Raw genomic sequence first — 25443 nt, 5'->3', positions numbered from 1 at the left:
AATGAGATGCTCTGCTGGAGAGGAAGGGCAGCTGGAGCAGAGGGGGAGATGTGTTTAACGCATGCAAATCGCTGCTCAGGTAGCACAGGGCTCCGGCACCGTCTGTTGGCTCACCAGGGACGTCGGCAGCAGCCTCCTCGCTCGCCTGCCACAGCAGCTCCTCGCTCCAGGCGAGCTCAGGCTCTGCGCCCTTCTGGAGCCTCGCTGCCATTTCCCAGGGACCTCAGCCACTGCACAGCTCTACAGAGGAGCTTCCTTCCCCTTCCTGCAGCCACAGAGCGGTAGGGAGTAGAAGGGACCTCCAGAGACCACTGGGAGCAACCCCTCTGCCAGAGCAGGGGCACCCAGGACAGGTCACACAGCAACATATCCAGCTGGGACCTTGGAAGGCTCCAGAGAGTAAGACTCCACCACCTCTCTGGGCAGCCTGCTCCAGGCTTTGAGAACCCTTTCAGTGAAGAAGTTCCTTTTAATACCCAATCTAAACCTCCCTTGATGCAGCTTGAGGTGGTTTCCTCTCCTATCCCCACAAGCCCTGATGAAACTTCTCTCCCCAGCTCTCCTGCAGCCCTTCAGCTCCTGCCAGGCTGCCCTGAGGTCTGCCTGGAGCCTTCTCCTCTCCAGGCTGCACAGCCACAACCCTCCCAGCCTGTCCCCACAGCAGAGCTTCTGCAGCCTCTGAGCATCTTGGTGGCCTCCTCTGGAGCCTCTGCAGCAGTTAACACCTTGTGGTCTGCAGACACACAATGCCTGGAGACAGAGCTGGGGCACACCCGTGGGACTCAGGCACAGAGACAGCCATGGAAGCCACAAAGCTCTTGCACACAGTTCATAGAATCAGCCAAGCTGGCAGAGAGCTCCAAGCTCACCCAGTCCAACCTAGCACCCAGCCCTGCCCAACCAACCAGACCATGGCACTAAGTGCCCCAGCCAGGCTTGGCTGCAACACCTCCAGCCACAGAGACTCCACCACCTCCCTGGGCAGCCCATTCCAATGCCAATCACTCTCTCTGCCAACAACTTCCTCCTAATATCCAGCCTGAACCTGCCCTGGCACAGCTCGATGGTGCCAGAGAGGAGCAGCAGCCAGGCAGGAGCTGGAGCCACCTGCAAGCAAGGGATTGCTCCACACAAAAGCTGCTTTAGCTCTAGCAGATGGGCCAGGGGCAGAGCTGCCATGGCTGAGCTGCTGCCAGGTCCCAGAGGAGCACATCCTGGGGTGCCTGATTTGACTTTTTAGTGTTCATCAGTCCAAGCCTGACACAGTCACAGCCTCAGTGCAGCCCTGCAGCACCTGCCAATGAGCAGCAGATTTATTGCTTCTCCAGGCAGCTCTGCCCCTCTTGGGAACTTTGATCTTCTGTCCTCTGCATGGCAAGAGCTGTGCAGGTCATGGAATCCTGCAGCTGTCTGGGCTGGAGGGAACTATTAACATCATCCAGCCCAGTCATGCTCTGATGCCACTAAGGCTGGGGCTAAGCCATGGCCCTCAGCACAGCAGCTCTGCCTCTGAAACACCTCCAGGGGTGGGCACTCAGCCACCTCCCTGGGCAGCCTGTGCCAGGCTCTGAGAACCCTTTCAGTCAAAAAGTTTCTTCTCATGTCCAACCTAAACCTCTTCTGGGGCAACCTGAGGTCATTTCCTCGCATCCTATCTCTAGTTCCTCGGCAGCAGAGCCCAACCCCAGCTCCCTGCAGCCTCCTCCCAGGGAGCTGCAGAGAGCCTGCTCTGCTCCACACTGCACACCCCCAGCTCCCTCACTGCTCCTCCCCAGCTCTGCTCTCCAGACCCTGCCCCACCTTTGCTGCCCTTCTCTGGACCTGCTCCAGCTCTTCAATGTCCTTCTGGCAGTGAGGGGCCCAGAACTGAACCCAGCACTCAAGCTGTGGCCTCAGCAGTGCCCAGCCCAGGAGGACAATCCCTGCCCTGCTCCTGCTGCCCACACCAGTGCTGATCCAGGCCAGGCTGCTGGTGCCCTTCTTGCCCACCTGGGCACCCCCTGGCTCATCTCCAGCTGCTGACACCCAGCACCCCCAGCTCCTTTTCCTCTGGGCACTTTGCAGCCACTCTGCCCCCAGCCTGCAGCCTTCATGGGGCTGTTGTGACCCAGGAGCAGGACCCAGCCCTTGGCCTTGTTAAATCTCATCCCAATGGCCTCAGGCCATGGATGCAGCCTGGGCAGGTCCCTCTGCAGAGCATCCCTGCCCTCCAGCAGGTCAGCACTGCCACCCAGTTTGGTGCCATCTGCAGACTTCCCGAGGATGCCTCAATCCCCTCACCCAGACCATTGACAAAGATATTAAGGAGACCTGGCCCCAGCACTGAGCCGTGGGGAGCACCACTGGTGAATGGGCATCACCTGGAGTGGTCTCCCACCCTTTGGGCTTGGCCATCCAGCCAGCTGATCACACAGAGCCTGCAGGCAGCCTAAGCACAGCAGTCAGCATCACTCCTTTCATTCCAGCTAGAACCCTACAGACAGAAAGAGGAAGCCTGCAAAGCAATGTTCCTGTGGGCAAGGACCAGGGGCAGCTGGGATCATGGAGTGGTTGCAAAAGACCTTTAGAGCAGCAGGGATGGGTTCCCCTTTCTAGGCTCTGCTGGCCAGGAGCAAGCTGCCCCACCAAGGGACAGACCTGTGCAGGGACAGTGATGGAAATCCATCCTCTTCTAAGTGACTGGGTTAAACTGCATTAACCTCTGTGTGGACATGGTCACTCCAGATTCAAGTGGCCATTGCTCAGTTTAATGTGAGCCACTTCAGTCTGACCTAATTCACTACCTGAGTAAATAAGCCAAGGCAAATAAAGGTTAATGACTGCAGCAGAGCCTCCCCAGAGCACTGCTCCACTCACAGCTCACCTGTCAGCCCAGCACAGATCAACAGCAGCCCACTGGCAGCCTCCATCTCTCATCCCCCTGCCTGCAGCCCTGCCTTGGAAGAGAGCACTGCAGAGTCCTGGCTGGGAGCAAGGCATGGAGGGTCAGGGAGTGACCCCTGGGCAGGAGCCAGGCTCACGAGCTGGGGCAGCAGCAGCACTTCAGCCTGCCATGCAAGATCTGCCTGCCAGGAGCCTCGGCCAAGCCTGCCCAGAGGTGGGAATGGGGAATGACAGAGAGATGTTGGCACAGCCACACGCAGGACAGGCTGGGCTGGAGAGGGCCTCAAAGCTCATCCAGCTCCAGCCCCCTGCCACGGGCAGGGACACCTCCCACCAGCCCAGGCTGCTCAAGGCCTCAGCCAAAACCTCCAGGGAGGGGGCAGCCACAGCCTCCCTGAGCAGCCTCTGCCAGCGTCTCCCCAGCCTCACTCTCACTCCAGTGCTGCTACAGCAGCATCACAACACAGGGCCAGCAGGCAGCAAAATGGCATTAAACAGACTGCAAACCACCACTGCCAACCACCACCAGCCAGCAACCACCACCCACCCTCCCCCCGAGCCCGCAGGGACACGGCAGAGCTGTAACTTCTAGCAGCCCTCTTCCAGGGGCTGCAGGTGCCAGGCACAGGAGGCTGGCAAGGGCAGTCAGCCCCTGATGCTTTCTGCACAGGGCACCTGCTGCCGCGGCACTGGCACAGCCCAATCACTGACTTGCCCCAGGGAGGCATTTCCTCGGCCCCAAAGTGCCCCGCTGGAGGGCTGCCCCTCCCCGTGCCACCCCCGTGCAGCTCTCTGGTGGCAGCGGGCAGCCCCAGCAGAGCTGCTGCAGCCTCTGAGCATCCTCCTGGCCCTGCTCTGGACACTCTCCAGCATCTCCACAGCCCTCTTGTCCCAGGGGCTCCAGAACTGGGTGCAGCACCCCAGGTGGGGTCTCAGCAGAGCAGAGCAGAGGGGCAGAATCCCCTCCCTGGCCCTGCTGGCCACACTTCTCCTGCTGCAGCCCAGGCTCTGCTTGGCTTTCTGGGCTGCAAGTGCACACTGCTGCAGAAACACAAGCTGGACACAGCCTAAGCTGCTGTGGGGCAGAAAAGGGAGAGGAGATGTCCAGGACACTCCCTCGGGAGTCTCTGGCAGAGGGATGGAGAGAGCAGGCTGCGGCAGCGAGGTGAGCACTGGAGGCAGCTGAGGCACTGCTTGCCCCACGCAGCCCAGAGCTGGGCTCTGCCAGGAGGATGGATGGCAGGGGATTTAGGGGGAGAAATAGATTTTTGTGCTAAGCTAATTAGCTAAAAAGGCTTGTCAGGAAACACAGGCCCCAGTGTGTCTGCAGCCTGCTGACACACAGCTCAAAGCAACATTTTTCTTCCCGGTTATTACTCTGCCTCCCAGAGCATCCCTCACAGGCACATGGAGGGGTGAGGCTGATCCCTGATGCAAACCACCTCAGGCACCCAAACCACCCCACACAAGGCTTCTGCCGGGCACTGCAGACCTCTGTGCTTGGGTGGGCACAGGGAGAGAGGCACTCACCTGTGCCCCTGAGCCTGCACCCCTGGACACAGCACTCACTGAGCCTGGGCTTGGGTCTGCAGCTCCACCTCTCACCCAGCCCAGGCTGCCAAAGGCCTCATCCAGCCTGGCCTTGAACACCCCAAAGCAGGAGGCAGCCACAGCCTCCCCAGGCAGCCTGTGCCAGGCTCTCAGCACCCTCACACTCAACAACTTCTGCCTCAGCTCCACTCTCAGCCTGCTCTGCCTCAGCTCCAAACCATTGCCCTTGGCCTGGCTCAGACCCCCTCAGCACAAGTCCCTCTGCAGCCTTCCTGCAGGCTCCCTTCAGGCCCTGGCAGCAGCTCTGAGGTGCCCCTGGAGCCTTTCCCCCCCCAGCTCCCTCAGCCTCAAGCTGTGCCAGGGCAGGTTCAGGATGGATGTTAGGAGGAAGTTGTTGCCAGAGAGTGATTGGCATTGGAATGGGCTGCCCAGGGAGGAGGTGGAATATTAAGAGGGGAATGAATGTTGGAATGTTGAATAAGTTTGGAAGGGACCTCCAGAGATCCTCCAGTCCAACCCTTCTGCCATGGGTGGGCTTGGAGATCTCTTCCAACCTGGTTGATTCTATTCTGCTCCACCCTGTTCCACCCTCAGAGCAGAGCTGCTGACAGCCCTTTGCTTATCCGTGGCAGCTCCAGTGGTCCCCAGCAGCTCATGACCAGCCAGTGTAACCCCTCAGAAGCAGCCTTGCTGCTCCCAGTGCTGCCAGCCTAGCAAGCCAATTCCCTCCTAGTTAACCACAGTGTCACAGCCTGGTAGGGGCTGGGAGGGAGCTGTGGAGCCCCTCAGTGAGCTGGCAGCACCCTGCAGTCTGCCACCACAGGCTCTGCACAGGGCATGACAGACCTTGCTCCTCTGCCTCCCCTCCTGCTCCGGGGAATCCTGGTACACTTCAGCCATCTGAGGAGGCTGGAGTGAGGCTGGGACACAGCACAAGCACTCAAATAATCCTCCTGCTGAAGACCAGCCAAGGTCCAAGGGGAGGAGGGAACCACTGGGTGCTGCCAGGCACCAGGGGCCCAGAGACAAGGGCACTGCCTGTGATGATGTCACACAGTGAACCCCAGCAGGGTGCCCACAGCCCCTGGCCCAGATGCATTTTAAAGGGACAGCTGATGAGAGGTGACATCATGATGGCACCATGACAGGAAGAGATTTAATGCCCAGCTTGGAGGCTCTCAGTCACTGCTCTGCTCTCAACCTGTCACTGGCACATGAGCAATGAGCAGAACCAATCATCCCCACAGCTCCTTATGGCATCCAGCAGCCTGGAACCTTCTGTCTCGGTCACCTTCCCGGATCCACAGGGCCCCTCCATCTGCTCCTTCCACCCTACCTCACCCTCCTGGCACCCCAGAGCCCTCAGGCACGTTCCAGGTGGCAAACCAAAGAAGTTCCTGGCCAGGGTGAGCTGGCACACACCTGGCTTTGGGGTGCCCAGACAGCTGCCAGCTCTGCTGCAGCTTGACCTTCTGGCCCCTGCATGACCTCCCTGTGCTGCTGCTCTCCTGCTCTGGCTGCAGCCAGCACGCAGCTGGCTCTGGGCTGTGCCCAGTGCTGGTTCCTGAGCACTTTGGCACCAGCTGACACCCCCAAGGCCTTCTCCCCCCAGGCTGCTCTCAGCCACTCCTCGCCCAGCCTGGATCCACACTTGGCATGGCCCTGCCCTTGCTAAACTCCGTGAGGATGCCTCGGGCCCTCCTGTGCAGCTTGCTCTGGGCAGTGCAGCAGGTGACAGCAGAGGCAGAGGAGCATTTGGGGGTGTTATGAGTAGGTGATGCTCATCTGGCTGCTGTCACAGCTGTGCCCTGGCTCGGCTGCTTAGCTCAGTCTTCATAAGAGCCCCAGCAGCGATAAGGGATGGCTGCTCCATGAGACTGCTGTGACCCCCCACCTCTGCCTCCTCCTCTGGTGTACTGGGCTCATTCCTGCAGAAAGCAAAGCAGTGGCTGGGGCAGAGCTGTCTGCTGCCAGATCAGGGGAGACAGAGGCCTCCTGGCTGTGTTATTGCCAGTTATAAGGCAGGACCCCTCCCATCTCTGTGAACTGCCACTTCCAATTTCCTGACCTCCAGCCAATTAGATCAAACTGGGAACACAAAAGCAGCCTCCTGCTCCTTCCCAACCACTTGAAGATGCAACTCCCCCTAAGTACTGGCACAGCAAACCTGACTCATTCCAGCAGTCCCAGCTGGCTTGTCCTGCCTGCTGCCCACAGCCCCTGGGCAGGAGTCTCAGCAGGCACAAAAGGGATCCCCCTGACATGTGGCTCTGGTGGGCAAATGGTTGCCAGCTTGCAGAAGGCACCAAACCTGCAAGCCCCAGCAGGAGCTCCAGCATGCAGCAAGGGTCAAAGCAGAGCTGAGGAGCAGGAGAAGGAAAGTCCCCAGGTGAGGCAGCCCCAGCCCAGGCAGCTTGCTTGGGGCTGGGCCTGCAGGAAAGGGACCCTGCCAGGAGGTGTCCTGGCCTGGATCAGCTGCGCTGTGGGCAGCAGCTGTAGGGATGTGGCTGTGCCCCTCTGCTCTGCACCTGGAGCCCTGCCTTCAGCTTTGGGCCCTCACTGCCAGAAGGACACTGAGGGGCTGGAGCAGGTCCAGAGAAGGGCAACAGAGCTGGGGAAGGGTCTGGAGAAGAGGGCTGGGGAGGGGCAGCTGAGGAAGCTGGGGGTGTGCAGTGTGGAGCAGAGGAGGCTGAGGGCAGAGTTCATTGCTCTCTGCAGCAACCTGAGAGCAAGGTGAGGTTGGACTCTTCTCCCTAAAAACAAGCACTAGGATGAGAGAGAATGGTCTCAAGTTGCACCAGGAGAGGGTTAGGTTGGAGAGGAGGACAAATTTCTTTGCTGCAATAGTGCTCAGGGACTGGCAGAGGCTGCCCAGGGGGATGGTGGAGTGCCCATGCATGGAGGTGTCCAGGAAACCCGAGGCCATGGATTAGTGGCCATGGTGGTGCTGGGCTGAGGGTTGGACTTGATCTTAAAAGTCTTTTCCATCCAACTGGGTGCTCAAAGCAGGGGCTTGGGAGAGTTGTTTGGGATTCAGAGAAGCACAGAAAAGGGTTGGAAGGGACCTTAAAGGACACCTCCCACCAGCACAGGGTGCTCAAGGGCTCACTGAGCCTTGAACACCTCCAGGGAGGTTGTAGAGCACAGAAGCACCCAATATGATCCTTGATCACACTGGGTGCTTCTGTGCTCCACAACCTCCCTGGGCAACCTGTGCCAGTGTCTCACCACTCTCTACCTGTGCCAGGGCCTCACCATCTACCCTAGATCAGGGTTACCTTCCTACAACTAAGCACCAGGCTCCCACAGATTGCCAGCTGAAGTTAGGCTCTCCTGGCACCCATCTCCACAGGAACATGGTGCCAGCCTGCAGGCTCTGCAGGCAAGGGGAGGCAGTAAATAGAAGCATCTAATTGGGGCAAAGGGGGGGTGAGGGGGGTGGGAGATGCCATTTCCTAACGTTCAGAATATCCCAACACTTCCAGGGAGGAATGGCACAAACAGAGAGAGGAGCCCACTCCTCCCTCTCTCCCCCTCAAAAAAAAATAGTTCATAATTACATGTCATAAAAATAATTAGGTTATGGTGGATTAGTACAAATGTTTACAAGGCAATTGCCATGCAAAACATTCTGGGTAATAACTTGCTAATTGCTGTGGAAGCAAAAGCTGATTATGCTTCAGCACCATCCCAAGTTGCCAGCTCGGCGCTTCCATCCAGGCTGCCGTCTCAGGGAGGGTGCAGAGATGCCAGGAGAGCTGGGGGCAAGCAAAAGCAGGTGGCAGGTGGGCAGCCCACAGAGCTGCTGAGGCTGGAAGACACCTTCCAGATCGCAGAATGGGTTAGGTTGGAAGGGACCTCAAGGATCAGCCAGTTCCAACCCCCCTGACGTAGGCAGGGACACCTCCCACTGGAACAGGTTGCTCAAAGGCTCATCCAGCCTGGTCCTGAACACCTCCAGGGAGGTTGTGGAGCACAGAAGCACCCAATGTGATCAAAGATCCACAACCTCCCTGGGCAACCTGTGCCAGTCTCTCACCACCCTCAACCTGTGCCAGCCTCTCACCACCCTCACTTCTTCCTAACATCCACTTTCAGTCTCCCCTCTGCCACTCCAAACCCATTCCTGCTCCTCCTGTCGTTACCAGACCTTCTAAATAGTCCCTCCCCAGCCCTCCTGCAGCCCCCTTCGGATGCTGGAACTCTTCTCTTCCTAACATCCTGGTGGAGAACCACATCGCCAGGCACTCAGCAACAGAACAAGGGGACACAGCCTCAAATTGTGCCAGAGCAGGGTCAGGCTGGATGTGAGGAGGAAGTTGTTGTCAGAGAGAGTGATTGGCACTGGAATGGGCTGCCCAGGGAGGTGGAGGAGTGGCCATGCCTGGAAGTGTTGAAGCCAAGCCTGGCTGGGGCACTTAGTGCCATGGTCTGGTTGGTTGGGCAGGGCTGGGCGAGCTTGGAGCTCTCTGCCAGCCTGGTTGGTTCTGTGATTCTTCTAACATGTTGCAGCAGCAATTCCTTAGGAGGATGTGCACAGGCATTGAGCTCTGCTGATGGCAGAAGACAACTTCCCTTTGAACTCACACCACTTCCAGGGGGTTACATAGGAACCAAACTCCCTTCATCCCCTCCGAAGGCTCCAGAAAGGGGAGATCACAGCAGCATTCAGTGGGAAAGGAAGGCTGAGGCTGATTTATCCACACCACGAAAAACAAGAGCTGCAAATACCATCTGGATCCCTCCTTAAAGGCTTTAGATACAAAATGCTGTGCAGAGCCCTCTTCCCTGGTCCAACAAACCATCACCACCGCGTTCTGCAGAGGATCAGCTCCAATCTGTTCCTGGGCAGGAGGCTGCTTCAGAGAGCAGCTCTGCGGGAGGCAGAGCAGCCCCGGGCTTAAGGCAGCTCTCTTCAAACTGCTTGTAGAGCACTCCTCAGAAGACAGCCTGCAGCTCTCTCCCTCTGACACGCTGCCTGCTGCTCAGCACTCATCCCCAGCACCGAGGACGTGGCCAGACCTGCGGCTCTCAGAGCCTGAGCCGCTGCAGCCCGGCAGGGCCAGCGGCCACAGCCGCCCAGGCAGCAGCCTCCGGGGGCGCAGCTCCTCCTCGTTTCCTCTCCCAGCTACTTCAGCGGGAAGGAATTCTCAGTGCTGGAATCACAGAGCTCTCCAACTGCTCCCCAGGGCCAGCAGGGCCCGGTGAGGCTCCAGGCTCGCCTGCTGCCCCCACCACACAGAGCTGCCTTGGCACAGGGATGGGGGCAGCAGCTGCCTACCACCCCTGCCTGCTCGACTTTAACCTGGCACATCTCCTGGGGTCAGGCTGACTTGGCAGCCCAGGGTGGCTGGAGCTGAAGTGGTTTCCTTCTCACTCAGGATAGTTTGCCAAGGGACAGTCTGAAGTGCACACCCAGCCAGGCTGGCAGCACAGTTCTTCACTGAGGGGGGAGGTTGGCACCAGGGAGGCACAGCTCTCCACCAGGCTCTGAGCACATCAAGCCTTCAGCATTCACACTCCAGTGCTGAAGCATCTCAGTTGCTCCCTGGCTGCACTCCTGGCCCCAGCTCCACTGATGGATCCCATCAGGATGTCAACTGCTGTTTAGGTTGAACATCAGAAGAAACTTCCTCCCTGGAAGGGTTCTCCAAGCCTGGCACAGGCTGCCCAGGGAGGTGGCTGAGTGCCCACCCCTGGAGGCATTTCAGAGGCAGAGCTGTGGTGCTGAGGACCACAGCTTAGCCCCAGCCTGGGCAGAGTTAGGGCATGGCTGGAGTGGATGACCCTGGAGGCACTTTCCAACCCAAACCATTTTGTGATGCTAAGCACAAGCTCACAAAAGCCGCAAGTTCCTCCCAAGAGCAGCTCAGCAGGCAGCTGCCTCCAGCCTCCCTCTGCTGACAGTCCTGACTGCAGAGGCAGTGAAGAGCTGCCTTCAGCCCTGCTCCTCCTCCACATCCCCAGGGCCTCTGCTGCAAGCAAGCTGTGGCTGTTCTTTCTGAGCAGGGCAGCTCTTCACAAGCTTCGGCCCTTGTCCCATGTGCTGTGGGGAGAGGACTCCAGAGAGAGGAAGCTGCTCTCAGCACCCAGCAGCACATCTGCAGAGCAGCACAGCCAGTCCCAGCCCAGCTCATGGTCCTGGGAAACCACCTCTCAAACCTGCTAGGCTTAAGGAGAGGGCAACAATCATAGCCTCACAGAGCTGTGTGGGTTGGGAAAGGCCTCTGAGCTCATCCAGTCCAACCCTCAGCCCAGCACCACCATGGCCACAGGGTTCTCGGACACCTCCAGGCATGAGCACTCCACTACCTCCCTGTGCAGCCTGTGCCAATCTCTCACCACTCTTCCAGCAGACATTTGTCCTCCTCTGCAACCTAACCCTCCCCCAGCACAATTTCAGGCCAGTTCCTCTCCTATCACCTGAGACTGGGCAGCAGAGCCCAACCCCCACCTGGCTCCAACCTCGCTCTCGGGGAGCTGCAATGAGGTTTCCCCCTCAGCCTCCTCTACTGCACACCCCCAGCTTCCTCAGCTGCCCCTCCCCAGCCCTCTTCTCCAGACCCTTCCCCAGCTCTGTTGCCCTTCTCTGGACCTGCTCCAGCCCCTCAGTGTCCTTCTGGCAGTGAGGGCCCAAAGCTGAAGGCAGGGCTCCAGGTGCAGAGCAGAGGGGCACAGCCACATCCCTACAGCTGCTGCCCACAGCGCAGCTGATCCAGGCCAGGACACCTCCTGGCAGGGTCCCTTTCCTGCAGGCCCAGCCCCAAGCAAGCTGCCTGGGCTGGGGCTGCCTCACCTGGGGACTTTCCTTCTCCTGCTCCTCAGCTCTGCTTTGGCCCTCGCTGCGTGCTGGAGCTCCTGCTGGGGCTTGCAGGTTGTGCTAACCCAACAGACCCTTGTCAGCCCACAGCCCGTGGGCAGCAGCAGCGTTCACCTCTCCTCTCCCCCCCTTTCTTTCTTTCTCCCTCTATCAATACTTGATGAGGGCAATTTCAAAGACTTGTTTAGTATGATCCCCACACGAGGAGTGCTTGGGAGTGTTGATCACGTCGGAGGTATAATTACATTCAAATCCTGAGACGCAGTTGCCAGGGTTACAGCTGCTGGTGGCTCCTCCAGCTTTTGTGTGTCTGCAGGTTCCCACCGCCCCCCGTGCACACACACACTCCCCCTCCCGCCCCTGCTCCTCGGGATGCTGGGGTACGAGAGGAGGAGGAGGGGCAGGCTAGCGAGCAGCAGCGGCAGGGCAGGGCAGAGCAGCCACCTCCCAGCCTGAAGGAGAAGGCAGCAGCTCCACGCAGGGCACATGGGCTGCTGGGTCAGGGTTGGGACAGAGGCAGAGCAGAGCCCTGAATGGTGATGGCCAAAACGTTACAAGAGGGACCTCAGCAGCTGCAGAAGCTCCATGGAAGGAGAGGCAGAAACATCTCTGCTTCATCCCTTGAACCCCAGCTCAGAGCAAAAGCTAAAGAGCCAAGACAAGGGACAAGGGCATAAGCCAAAGGGAGAGAGCTAAGAGGCCCCTGCTGCTGCCATGCCAGCCTGGGACCTCTTTCGGCTCAGCCTTGCCCACTGTGAGGTATGGCACAGCCACACAGCCCTGCCACAAGCTCCTCCAACCAGACCAGGAGAAGCCTCCTGAAAGACAGCTACAGCCCAGGGCCCCCAGCTCCACGTGCACCAGGAGAAGGATTCCAACTTCACCCAGCATGTGCTAGCAGCATTCCTGGCACAAGCCTGCCCCAGTGCCCATGCAGATGCCCTGGGCTCGTGCTCCTGGCTGTGCAGGATGGGAAGGGGCTGCCAGCTGAGGCTGCTCCCTGCCCTCGCTTAGCAGGAGCCCAGCTACAGCAGGGAAACCTGCACAAAATCAGCTCTGAGCAGCTGGCAGTGACCTTGGCCCCACTCTCAGCTGATGATGCCACGCAACTGCCGTGCCCCCAGGCCCATGCTGTCCTGGAAGCCTTTTAGCCAGCCAGGGGCAGAAATCAAACCTGAGCACCTGCACTGCACACCACATCCTTGCCTGCTGCTGCAGCCTGTTTGCACACCTGTAAGTCAATAGCAGTGCTCCACAGGGCATGAATCAAAGCATGGCAGGGCTTGGAAAAGGAACCTCTGGAGACCATCCAGTCCAAACTCCGGGCACAGCAGGGGAACCCAAGGCAGGGCACCCAGGGACACAGCCAGGTGGGTTTGGAAAGGCTCCAGAGGAGGCTCCACAACTTCTCTGGGCAGCCTGCTCCAGGCTCCAGCAACCTCACACTAAAGAGGTTTCTCCTCATGTTGAGATGGAGCCTCCTGGGTCCCAGCTTGTGCCCCTTGCCCCTTGTGCCATCTCTGGGCACCACCAAACAGAGCCTGGCACCTTCCTCCTGACACCACCCCTCAGGTACTTACAGGCACTGCTCAGGTCCCCTCTCAGCCTTCTCCCCTGCAGGCTAAGCAGCCCCAGGGCTCTCAGCCTCTGCTCACAGCAGAGCTGCTCCAGTCCCAGATCCTCCTCACAGCCTCCCCTGGACTCTCCCCACTCCACTCCTGTCCTTCCTGAATGGGGCAGCCCAGAGCTGGGCACAATACTCCAAACGTGAGGGCAGAGAAGGGTGGGAGGAGAACCTCCTTTGAATGACAACCACCACGGGAAGGGCAACCCAAGGAGAAGCCATTCAGGCAGTGACACCGAGTGGAGCTCCCAGCCAGGTTTAACTCCTCTGGCTGGCTTCAGCCAGCCAGGCAGAGCCCAGCTCACCCCTTGCACCTCGGGACAAGGCCAGAAAGATGCCACTTTGCCTGCGGGGTGAGGAAGTGGAGTGGAACTGCCCTTAGCCTGGCTCCAGTTCTACCTGACATGAACCTGCAGAGAGCAGGCAGAGCTCTCCCCGGTTCCCAGCCCCACACCAGGCAGCAGGCACCGTGGGGAGGACAGAGGACAAAGGCTGCAGGAGGAGGGAGGAACAAGCAGGAGCTCCGGGGGTCACTCGGAGGGCAAAGGCAGCTGAGGGCACTTCAGCACAAATAAGCAACGAAGAGCATTTTCACGAATCACAACAGAGCCAACGACGACAAAACCCAAACCGAGCCCGGAGCAGAGCAAACACAACCCCCAGCAAACCCCAGCCCCAGCCCAGCTGAAGGCAAAGGCCTGGGGAAATACTCACCAACACTTCGGCAACAGCAGAAGCTGCCTGCAGGAGCCCGAGAGCCGCAGGGACCTCCCAGCCGAGTGCGCTCCAGACAGGGCAGCCACTTCCACCCCCTGCCTCCCACCAGCACAGCTTGCGCAGGGCCCAGCCCTTGAACACCTGCAGGGAGGGGCTGGGGCCTTTTATCACCCCCAGCCTGCACTGATAATGAGGATTGCTCTGACCCAGCTGCAGGACCTGGCCCTTGCCCAACTTCATGAGGATCACCTGTGCCCACTGCCCAGCCTGCCCATAGAATCACAGCATGGCAGGGGCTGGAAGGGACCTCCAGGGATCAGCCAGCCCAGCCCCTGCCCGAGCAGGTCACACAGCAACACATGCAGGCAGGGTTTGGATAGCTCCAGAGAGGGAGACTCCACAACCCCCCTGGGCAGCCTGCTCCAGGCTCTGGCACCCTCACAGGGAAAAAAACTCCTCCTGTTTATATGAAACTTCCTCTGCCTCAGGTTCCACCACTGCCCCTTGTGCTGGCACTGGCATCACCCAGCAGAGCCTGGCTCCAGCCTCCTGCCACTCACGCTGGGCTCCTTGTTTCCAGCTGCACCAAAGGGCCAAGTGCAGCAGATGCAAAAGGAAGAATCCATTTCCCTGGTCTCATTTTCAGTCATCTTAAAGCAAGCAGGTCCCAGCTGAGCACCCACAGGCTGCAGCAGGCCTCGGGAAGCAAGGAGCTGCAGTCCACACTTCTGTCCCAGGCAGCACTTCCAGGGTGGCTTCCCTGAGCCACTGCACACCAGAGAAAATAAACCCAACCCTCGGAAAAAGCCCTGCCAGGAAAATTCCTTCTCCCGGCGTTTTGCTCAGGCAGCCTCCGATCGGGACGCCGGAGAGAGAAGCCACTTGGGCTGCAGGCAGCGGCCAGGGCTGCCCGCACCAAGCCCGCGGCAGGTCAGGCAGCCAGGGCGCGCTGCCCGCTCCCCGGGAACACCCGCGGCTGGCACTCGCCCAGCTCCGGGCTGCAGGGAAGGGGCAGGGAGGAGGCTCGGGCTCGTTTCAGCTTTTATTGAGTGCAATCTCCTCTGTAGTACAATCTCCTCCGAAAGTTACCGTTACAAACTCCGACAATGGCAACACAGTCAAGGAACCCGGGCGTGAGCGGGGAGCAGGGCAGGAGGAAATGACACGGGGTGAAACCTTTCACAGACATCTCACTGGTATGTACAGGACAGGGCACGGCTGGCACGGGCACGCCGCAGCTCCGCAGGGCACAGGCCTCCCGGGCTGCTGCAGACACCTCCTGGAGCAGCATCTGCTGGGGGCGGGGGGAGAGCAGTCCCTGGGCACCACCATCAGCCCCTCTGGCGCTGCCGCAGCGCTGGGCTCACCATCCCTGCAAGGCAAGAGGGAGGGAAACAAGGAGAGGGTGAAGCGAGCTCGGAGGTGCTCCCCAGCAGGCAGGTTGCCCCTCTGCAGCTCGGGTCCCCCTCGCAGTGGGGGCTGCACCCGGCAGGCACAACCCCTCGGGGCACGAAGGGGAAAGCAAGCAGGGGGTCGGGAACTGGACGGTGGCACCAGAAGCACTCCGCATTCCTTGGCGGGGAGGGACAGTCCCGAGCGAAGCTGAGCTGCTTCGGGAGCAGAGAATCACAGAATCAGGTAGGGTTGGAAGGGACCATAAGGATTAGCCAGTGCCAACCCCCCTGCCATGCCCAGGGACACCCTACCCTAGAGCAGGCTGCCCACAGCCTCAGCCAGCCTGGCCTGAAACACCTCCAGCCATGGGGCCTCAACCACCTCCCTGGGCAGCCCCTGCCAGGCTCTCGCCACTCCCATGCTGAAGAACTGCCTCCTCAGGACAGAGCCTTGGCTCCATCTCGATCACATCACTGCATTGCCCTGGCCAATCCCCTCCAGTCACCCATCCCCGCCAGCCTCTAACTCTGCCGGGGCTGCTGCTCCCTGCCTCTCCAAAGCACCTCCAGGGGTGGGGGTTCAGCCACCAGCACCCCCAGGTGCAGAGCAGGAGCACACAGCAGGCACCATCCAATCACTCTGCCAGTGTAACAAACCCAAACCATTTGCTGTGCTGCCAGGGGGAAGCCAGAAGCGCACCAGAGCAGAGGAGCAGCCTCAGGAGCTCCTCCTTCTCACCCTGCAACCCAGAAGTGACACCTGGCAGCAAAAGGCCATCCTTCAGCCTCTCTGGAGAGGCAAAGATGCTTTTAATAGCCAACTGCACCTTGGAAACAGAAGGGAAGGCCCCAGGAGGGACAGCAAAGCCTTGGCTGGGCCTCCTGTAGCTGGTGCTCACTGCCTGAGTGCTGCTGGGGGCTTTGTGCCTCTCCCACCACACTGCTGCTCCCCTAACCCAGCTCCAGCTGCATCTAACATTTCTCTCCTATTAAAATCCATCACACCCCCGAATGGAAACCTCTTTTTGCTTCAGCAAACCCAGGCAGCTAGAAACTTTGCTGCAGCAGTTCAGTGTTCAGCAGAAAGTGGAGCACAGGAGAAGGAGGAAGAGAAAAAGTGAGATTACCTTCAAACAAAACCACAACAGCCACAGAAAGCAGTTGGGCTGGGGGCAAAAACATCCCTGTGTGTGTCTGAGTCCACTGTTGGTGCTGTGCTTGGAAACTGAGTCCCATGAGAAGGCTCCAGGGAGACCTCAGAGCAGCCTGGAGGGGCTGCAGGAGAGCTGGGGAGGGACTTTGGACAAGGGCTGGCAGTGCTAGGATGAGGGAGAATGGCTTTGAGCTGGGAGAGTGGCGAGGAGGAAGAAATTGCTGAGGGTGAGGGCGGGAAGATGCTGGCAGAGGCTGCCCAGGGAGGTTGTGGATCACAGAAGCACAGAATGTGATCTCTGATGCCAGAACAGGGCCATCCAGTGTAGCTCAGGGCACACAGGAACACATCCAGACAGGCCTGGAAAGGCTCCACAGAAGGAGCCTGTGCCAGGGCTCTAGGACCCTTCCAGGCAAGAAGCTGCCCCTTGTGCTAAGCTGGAACCTCCTGTGCTGCAGCTTCCATCCATTGCTCCTGATGGTGGCCAGAACAGTCCTGCCCTCTCTCCCATCACCTGCTGAGACCCCTGAGGATCACGGCAAGAGAGGAGCAGGTTCAGTCCCACTGCCATGCCAGCTCCTGGGCACTGCGCAGTGATGAGAGAAGGGAAGCCACAGCCCTGGTGGGTGGGGGAACCTCTCAAGCCTTGTTTACTTGAGGACACAGAGGAAAGTTGACTCCAGTTAATTTGCTGGAGTGGATGGGCACTAATCCTCCGACACTCAGCCAGAATTAACGTGGCCTTAAGGAGATGTTTGCCTCATCCACTTCCATGCCCCCCCAAAGGGCTCCGCCTCGGGAGCCAGCGCAGCTCCCTTACCACTCAACATTCACGATGCTGCCTCGCCCGGATCCACCTCCCCCACGCCCTCTCGGCAGACGGGCCAGGAGACCTCGGCACCCTCCACGGTCACCCCACGCAGCAACGCAGCTGAGTTGTTCTCCATCTGCTGCCCACCCGGCAGGCTCCACTGCCACCTGTGCCAGTCCGAAAGCAGCACTGCCGCAGAGCCGCGCAGGGGCATGGGCAGCAGGGGGGCACAGAGCCATGCAGTGGGGACGGGTAGCAGGGGGGCAGCAGAGCCGTGTAAGGGGGAGGACATAGTCAAGGGGTTCCCAGCCAGGAGGAGGGGAGCAGAAGCAGTAGAGATGCTGAGGCACAGAGATGGGGAGGGAGCAGCATCTGTGCTCAGCTGGAGGGATGCTCCCCATGCTGCTCTGCGGAGAGCTGCCAGCCAGTGTGGCCCTGGGACACCCCTCCCAGGTGCCAGCATCTCTGACACAGATGAGGGGCACTGTGGTCACCTCTGGCAGGTGCATTCCCCTGCCCAGCACTGGTCAGGAGAGCAGACTGACTGTCATGGGTGCCCTGGGCTCCAAAGGCACCTGTCTGGTTCCAGGCTCAGATCTGCCACCAGCAAGACGCCGGAGCAGCCGTGCCAGGAAGATCCAGCACCCTGCAGGACAGCAGGAGAGGGCTGCAGGGCTTGGGACCGAGCATGGGGAGCTCCTGGAGCAGAGATGCAAGAGAAGGGATGGGGAATGGGGAACCCACAGCCCTGCTTTCATGGAATCACAGAACACATCTGGCTGGAAGGGATCTTTAAAGGTCATCTTGCCCAAACACTCTGCAGGCAGCAGAGACATCACCAGGTAGAGGTACACCAGGCCTGACCTTGAATGTCTCCAGGGAAGGGGCCTCAAGCACCTCCCTGGGCAGCCTGTGCCAGTGTTCCAGCACCCTCCTAGCAAAGAATTTCCTCCTGATGTCAATCTACCTGGCTCCAGGTTCAAGCCAATGTCCCTCATCCTGGCACTCCCAGCCCTTCTCCAAAGTCCCTCCCCAGCTCTCCTGGAGCCCTTCAGCCTCAAGCAGGCTGCTCTGAGGTCTCCCTGCAGCCTTCTCTTCTCCAGGCTGCACAGCCACAACTCTCCCAGCCTAAGTTCTGCAGCCCTCTGAGAATCTTGGCAGCCTCCTTTGGACCCTCTCCAGCAGCTCCAGGTCTCTCTTGTGTCAGGGGGCCCATAGCTGGACACAGCCCTGCAGGTGAGGTCTCCTCAGAGCAAAGTAGAGGGGCAGCATCCCCTCCTAGATGATTCCCCTAGGGAAAGCAGCATTGCAAGCACCAAGAGCTGCCAGGCTGAGCTGCTGCTCCAAGTTCCAAGCCTATTTAAAACTCATCCTCCTGCTGCTTCCATCCTGAGCCCTGCTTGACTCGCAGCAACATTTAAAATTAAAGATACACAAGCGTGTTGGCAGAGCTGTTAATTGGAAGGTCACCAAATGCCACCAAACTCATCCCTTCCCTTCCTTTCTCTCTAGGGGGAGGCACACAGCAACGTTCCCAGCACAGCCTCCCCTCCGGGCTCTGCAGCACGCTCAGGCCTGGCATGTGCCAGCAGCTGGGTCCAGCTCTGTGGGCAGTAGCTCCTTGATGTTGCTGCTGCTGAGGGAGCTGCTCCATCGCCTGTGGTACAGCCTGGCAGAGATGGGGGTCAGCAAAGACCCTGCAGAGCCCAACCCCCACCTGGCTGCAGCCTCCTCTCAGGGAGCTGCAGAGAGCAATGAGCTCTGCCCTCAACCTCCTCTGCTCCACCCTGCACACCCCCAGCTCCCTCAGCTGCCACTCCCCAGCTCTCTTTTCCAGACCCTTCCCCACCTGGAAGAGGAGACCAACACCCATTTGGCTCCAGCCTCCTTTCAGGGAGCTGCAGATAGAGAGAAGGTCCCCCCCAGGTCCCAGGACACAGACATCTGCCCAGTGACAGTCACTGCCAGACACTGTCCCAGCCTGTCCCCACAGCAGAGGTTCTGCAGTTTCTGATCATCTTGCTGGCCTCCTCTGGACCCTCTCCAGCAGGTCCAAATCCTTCTTGGGCTGGGGGCATCAGAACTGGAGGCAGAGGTGCAGGATGTGGATGCCCCCTCCCTGGAGGTGCTCAAGGCCAGGTTGGATGAGCCCTTGGTCAACCTGGGCTGGTGGAGGTGTCCCTGCCTGTGGCAGGGGTTTGGGGCTGGATGATCTTTAGGGTCCTCTTCAACCCAACCCATTCTATGAATCTGTGAACTTAAGGCAGGGACTGGTGGCCCTCAAGGGTGCTGACCACAGCTGGCACACAGCCAGCCCAGAGGCTCATCCAGAGCTCATCCACTCGATAAGCTCCCAGCACGACAGGCGAGGGCACAGGAGCTCGTCCAGGCTCACAGCAAACCTTGGCACACACCTGGCAATGTTCACCACCTGCAAAGGAGACAAGGGCAGGGAAAACCCCAGAGAGCACAAACGGCCCAAGGGGAGCCTCCACTGGGAGGGGCTTTGAGGAGGCAGCAGCAAAACACGGAGGACAGACAGCTGGACAGAGAGGCACACAGCACCCACCTGTGAAGCCAGGAATCCCAGGATGTGAACCAAGACCAAAATCCATAGGTCCACAAGACGCGGGGGGTCGGGGGGGAAGTCCTTCATAGCCATCTTCCAGGCATCTCCCAGGCCCTGGAGGCCTTAGCAGTCTGCTTCCCAGAGCATCCATCCCTCCTCCTTCTCCAGCAGCCACCAACCCAGTCTCAGCCACGGGGCAGCTCCTCTGGGCCCTTTGCTCCCCACGCCAGCTGGCCCTTGGCGTCCTCCCCAGGCGCAGGCTGCCGAGTGCCAGCCGGGGCAGTGCCCTGCTGCCTGCCACTCCCGGGGGCTGCAGCGACCACCCTGGCCCTCCCCGCGGCCAAGAGTCGTTGATGATCTTCAGTCAGGGACAAGGAGGGAGCCCACGGCAGGGTGAGAGGGTAGGGAGGCGCAGGGAGCGCAGGGACACGGGGGACGCCTCCACGGCCAGGAGGTGGCTCCCTGGGGTTTGGGGTTTAATCCTTTTGTTTCCTTTTTGCAAAAAAAATGCAAGCAAAAGAGAACAACCAAAAGCCAACAAAGGTTTCTATGGAAGGTACATCTCTGCTTCAATATGAAGACATTAACTGGGTTGAGCTGGATCCCCCACGCAGTGCTCAGAGAAGTCCTTTGGTAGTTGCTGGAGCCGCAGCCGGGTCCGGACGGCAGCTGTGGAGAGCTCTGCGGACAGCTCCGCCTGGTCCTTGGGCAGGGTGAGCAGGAGGGGTGGTGGAAGCTTCACCAGAGGTGGCTTCTCCAGACTGGACACCGCGTCTCGGGCCTCTCCCTTCCCCAGCAGCCCCTTCCTCCTCCTCCTCCTCAGTTCTGAGCACTGCTGCGCCCGGCTGGGGTGCGCTGTCCGCCCGCGGGGTGCGGCTCTCGCCTTTCTGCTCGTACATATTTAGAGTTCGTAGGCTGCTCCCCAGGGCGGGGCCAAGTCTGCTTCTGGGGGCGAGCCACGGAGGTCACGGCTCACAGCTGAGGCCCGGGAACGTCCTCCACCCGCGGGCGCAGTCTCCAGGCAGCGGCGGCACCCATCTGAGCGCTGCCCCACAGCGCTCCTCAGCCCCTGCCCTCCCAGCTCTGCCCCCGCGCCCTCCCCGGCAGGCGGCAGTCACGCCATGGAGCTGGGGGACTGGCTCATCTGCACCCGCATGGACTGCACGCTGTTCAGGAGCTTCTTCTGGTGCCCAGCCAAAGTCACTCCTACTCGCAGGAGGTCTCTGAAAGAGAGGGAGGACACTCAGGGGGTTGGCGACCTGCATCTCAGAAACACCATCACAGAATTACGCCAGGATCATCCCGTCCAGCCTGACACCTAACCCTCCTAACTAACCCACCCCTGGCACTACGTGCCTCACTCAGCCTCCTAGGCACCTCCAGGGATGGGGACTCCACCACCTCCCCGGGCAGCCCATTCCAATGCCAACCACTCCTTCCATGTAGAACAAAGTATCTACGTGAGGGCAGGGACCCAAGCCTGGCTGCTCCACACCTTCCAGCAGCAGAACAGCCACAGAGCAGCCCCGTGAGCATCACTAGAGGCAAGACGGGACCGAGAGCGGGCACAGACCTGCACGCTGATGCCCAGATGGTGAGCATGGCCACCTCCAGGCTCAGAGTGCATGAGGGATGTTCGAAGCCTTCCTCTGCAGGTGCCCTGAGCTGAGATTGCTCCAAGTGTTGTGAATCTCTGCCTGTATCTCGTGCTAAGCAGCGAATACAAAGCTCCCTTCCTCCACTGCCAGCCAGCTGAGCCTACTCTGGGTGATTTCACAGGAGTGGGGGTGGGTAACTCCCAAACCATCACAGCTTTCCACCTCCCTGCACCCCCAGCTTGCCCCGGGCAGCCCCAGCCTTGGGGCAGCCCTGCTGCAGCTCCCAACTCACTCAGCTGTCATCTGGGCGACGAGCTGCAGGGAGGTGAAGCCTGCGGCCAGGAAGCTGTCCCGGTACTGGCTCATCTTGACGGCGCTCAGCCAGTCGTCCACTGAGGTAAAGGCAGTGAAGTCGGGGATGGAGCGGTCGAGGAGGGGCTGAGAAGGCCTGCAGGAGGACACGGCGCTGGGGACGTGCCCGGACAGCACCACGGGGCTGCCACACGCCAGCCCAAAGCCACAGCCCTGGGCCCTCATGCTGCCCCCAGACACTGCTCCCAGCCCCTGCCCGAGGCAAGGAAGGGCACGGGGAAGGGCTGTGCCATGGCACTGCCAGCACCCTGCCAATGGTGCTCTGTAAGCCCCACACGGTAACCAGGCTGTGGCAGATGCAGAGCCGAGACAGACCTCTCCCCGTGCCCAGCAGGTGATCCGTGAGCCCCGTTCCTGCCCCAGCAGCCCGTGCCCGGCGTGCGGCCGACTCACACAGCGGTGATGGTAGCCAGGGCCTTGAGGCTGGCCGGGTTGCGGATCATCTTGTCCAGAGTGCTGACGATGTCCCCGAAGCGCGGGCGCGCGTTGCGGTCCTTCTGCCAGCAGTCGAGCATCAGCTGGTGCAGCGCCGCGGGGCAGTCCATGGGCGGCGGCAGGCGGTAGTCCTGCTCGATGGCGTTGATCACCTGCAGGGAGGGGGCGGCCGGTGAGGACGCAGGGACCTGGGGGCTCCTCGACACGTCCGCAGAGGGCAGGAAGCTGCGCGGCAGCGTGGGTCTGCCGGAGGGCAGGAAGGCTCTGCAGAGGGATCTGCACAGGCTGCTCCGTGGGCTGAGCTCAGCTGTGTGAGCTGCGGCAAGGCCAAGGGCTGGGTCCTGCACTTCGGGCACAACAGCCCCAAGCAACCCTGCAGCCTTGGGGCAGCCTGGTGAAGAAGGATCCAGGGGTACTCATTTTCAGCTGGCTGAGACTGAACCAGCAGTGTGCCCAGATGGCCAGGCAGGCCACCAGCATCCTGGCATGGATCAGGAACAGTGCAGCTAGCAGGTGCAGGACAGGGATTGTGTCCTGTACTTGGCCCTGGTGAGGCCACAGCTTGAGCACCAGGGGCAGTTCTGGACACCACAGTGTAGAAGTGCTGGAGGGTATCCAGAGAACAGCAGTGAGGCTGGGGAGGGGTTTGGAGGGCATGGAGTGCAAAGAGCTGGGGGAGCTGGGGGTGTGCAGTGTGGAGAAAAGGAAGCTGAAGGAGACTTCATTGATCTCTACAGCTCCCTGAGAGAGGCTGCAGTGAGGCTGGAGTTGATTTTTTTTGCCAAGGCACCAGCAGTAGGACAAGAGGAACTGGCCTGAAATTGTGCCAGGGGAGGATTGGGTTGGAGATGAGGACAAATTTCTTTGCTGCAAGAGTGGCCAGGGGTTGGCACAGGCTGCCCAGGGAGGTGGTGGAGTGCCCATCCCTGGAGGAGCTCAAGAAGCTGCAGATGTGGAGCTTAAGGCTACAGTTCAGTGGCCACAGCAGCTGGCTTACAGCCGAACTCGATCGTCTTAAAGCTCTTTTCCAAGCTCAATGATTCTATGAAGGTAAAACCGCAGCCACGGCAGAGGCTGAGCCACTCCCACCCTCTCCTCTCTCCCTGGACGGGCAGAGGTGGCAGAGGCTGGGAAGGCAGCTGCCAGCCCACTCTATCAGCAGCAAAGGCAGCAGGAGGAGCTGCTGCGGCTGCAGGGCTCCCGAGGTCACTCCGTGCTCTGATGCTGCCGGAGGCTGCCGCTCATTATCCTTGCGCAGGCAGCTCCGCAGGCAACTGCCAAAGCTCCTTCCCCACTCCTAAAGCTTCTGAAGTTTTTCAAAGGCTCTGCAGCTTCCTGAACTCCAATTACCAGGCACTGCCTCTGCTTCCCGACTCCCCTCCTGCCGCCCGCCCACTCGCCAGCCTGCTTCATCTCCAGCGCCGAGGCTGCCGGCAGGAGCAGGCACACGTCGAGGCCCTCTGGGCAGCGAGCCGCAGAAAAACCGCCGCTGCTTACGTCTTGGTTGGACATGTCCCAGTAGGGCCTCTCCCCGAACGACATCACCTCCCACATGACAATGCCGTAGCTCCAGACGTCGCTGGCCGAGGTGAACTTGCGGTAGGCGATGGCCTCTGGTGCTGTCCACCTGACCGGGATCTTCCCCCCCTGCGGACAAAGCGGCAGCAGGTGAGAAGTGGCTCCCTTGGCAGGAGAACCCCCATCAGCCAGAGCCACAGCTGTCCCACACACCCCCAGTCACTGCTCCCTGGGGACCTTGCCGAGGAGCGGGCAGGTGGCACCCGGTGAGGCAAGGAGGCAGGAGCCAGAAGCATCTCCACCAATTCCTCCTGTGCCTGCACGAAGGAGCTCAGATGCAGAGAGCAAAAGAGCTTGTCCAAGAGTTTGCCCACTCATTGTCACCCCCGAGGGACACCTCTCCACCCCAGCTACCCTGCAGGACCCAGCACACTGATGGGCTGGTCCCAGGACCAGGGGAGGGTTAGGTTGGAGACGAGGACCAATTTCTTTGCTGCAGGAGTGGTCAGGGATTGGCACAGGCTGCCCAGGGAGGTGGTGGAGTGCCCATCCCTGGAGGTGCTCAGGAAACCTGTGGCCGTGGCCCTTGGGGACACGGGTTAGTGGCCATGGGGACTTGGGTGGAAGGTTGGACTGGGTGACCCGAGAGCTCTGATGAGTGACCTCATCAAGACAGGACAAGTCCAAGCACCTGGCTGGATGGGAGGCACTGGAAGCCATATCAAGGGGGCAGAGGGGCAGTGGAGGGGACAGCCTGCAGAGAAGGGACTGCTCCTCGGGACAGGAGCACTGAAATAGGAGGGAAAGAGACCACCAAAAGAGCCAAGATCCGGAGAAGCAGAGCCAGGTCCGGGACTGGGTGAAGGCAGAGCTGCACTGCCCACGGCTTGGTGCCATCACTGCCACAGCCTCTCTGGCACGGTGCCAGCTACCGTGGAAGGATGAATGGCAAAAGATTTGATTTGAGGAAGCAGCAAGTGGAGAAATTAACTGCTGGGTTGTTTTTGCTGCCTTTCCCCCAGAGCTAACCCCTGCTGTGGGAGGCAGAGTGATGCAATCGCAGACACAGCATCACTTTCCAGCTGCCAGGGAGATCTATTACAGCCTAAATTAACTAAAGGCCCAGATGAGATAATCTGCTTTAGCTCCAGAGGTGGGGGGAAGGCTGCTCCGTGCCCGGGCCCAGCAGCTACTGCTGCAGGCTTGGCACAGAACAGAAGTGGTGGCTGTGTGCTTAAAGGCTGCTGCCTGCCGGAGGGCTCTGGGCAGCTCCAGGGTCGGGGGTAAGGGAGAAGTGAGGGGCTGCAGTCAAGCCAAAATGCAAAGTCAGCCTGCCCATGGATCCCCCATTTCAGAGCCTGGAGGTGCCCTGGTGCCCAGGCACAGCTCAGCAGCCCAAGAGACAGCTTCTGCAGGAGTGGTGCAGCCTCCTGCTTGCACCCAGCACCTGTCTTATTTAATGCATTGGATTCATGGATTCATGCAATGGGTTGGGCTGGAAGGGACCTGAAAGCACATCCAGTGACAAGCCCCTGCCATGCCCAGGGACACCTCCCACCAGTCCAGGCTGCTCAAGGCCTCATCCAGCCTGGCCTTCAACATCTCCAGGCCAGAGGCATCCACAGTCACCCCAGGCAGCCTGTATCAGTCTCTCTCCACTCTCACTCTCAACAGTTTCTTCCTCATCTCTCTCAATCTCCCCTCTCCCAGCTCAAAGCCTTTGCCTCCTGTCACCAGAAGCCCTTGGCCAAGAGGCTGTTCCTTCCTCTCGCCTCTGCTCATCCTTAACACCACTCACTGGCAGGATGCTGCGGTGGGGACCTGGGGTCTGCCAGGGCAGCAGGGAGCAAGGAGAGCAGGGCTGCCATTGCCCATAAATAAGCTAAGGAGGAGAAGGATGGCTGGGGAAGGGCTGAGTCCTGTTGGGCTTCAGTCTTTAGTTCATGCTTGGAACAAGTTTCCAGCAGGGAAAGGCAGGCCAGACCTGGAGGGCTGAAG

The 25443-nt window shown here is 60.0% G+C and overlaps 1 protein-coding gene across 4 annotated transcripts in view; it reads right to left on the bottom strand.

Moving 5' to 3' along the window:
- Nucleotides 1–14624: 14624 nt before the first annotated feature.
- EPHB1 (EPH receptor B1) overlaps nt 14625–25443 on the bottom strand; it is a 67653-nt gene continuing 56834 nt past the window's right edge. For all 4 annotated transcript variants that reach the window (XM_064165597.1, XM_064165598.1, XM_064165600.1 and 1 more), the window contains 5 exons: nt 23425–23574; nt 21886–22079; nt 21413–21568; nt 19523–20745; nt 14625–14967 (listed from right to left, as the gene is read on the bottom strand). In XM_064165597.1, coding sequence (XP_064021667.1) covers nt 20637–20745; nt 21413–21568; nt 21886–22079; nt 23425–23574 — 609 coding nt within the window. In that variant the 3' untranslated portion in view covers nt 14625–14967; nt 19523–20636. The remainder of the gene's footprint in view (nt 14968–19522; nt 20746–21412; nt 21569–21885; nt 22080–23424; nt 23575–25443) is intronic.

Source organism: Pogoniulus pusillus, chromosome 26 (assembly GCF_015220805.1).
Source record: "Pogoniulus pusillus isolate bPogPus1 chromosome 26, bPogPus1.pri, whole genome shotgun sequence".
NCBI classification, from domain to species: Eukaryota; Metazoa; Chordata; class Aves; order Piciformes; family Lybiidae; genus Pogoniulus; species Pogoniulus pusillus.
Note: the sequence above shows the minus strand (reverse complement) of the source record. Positions and strands in the feature narration are given on the sequence as shown.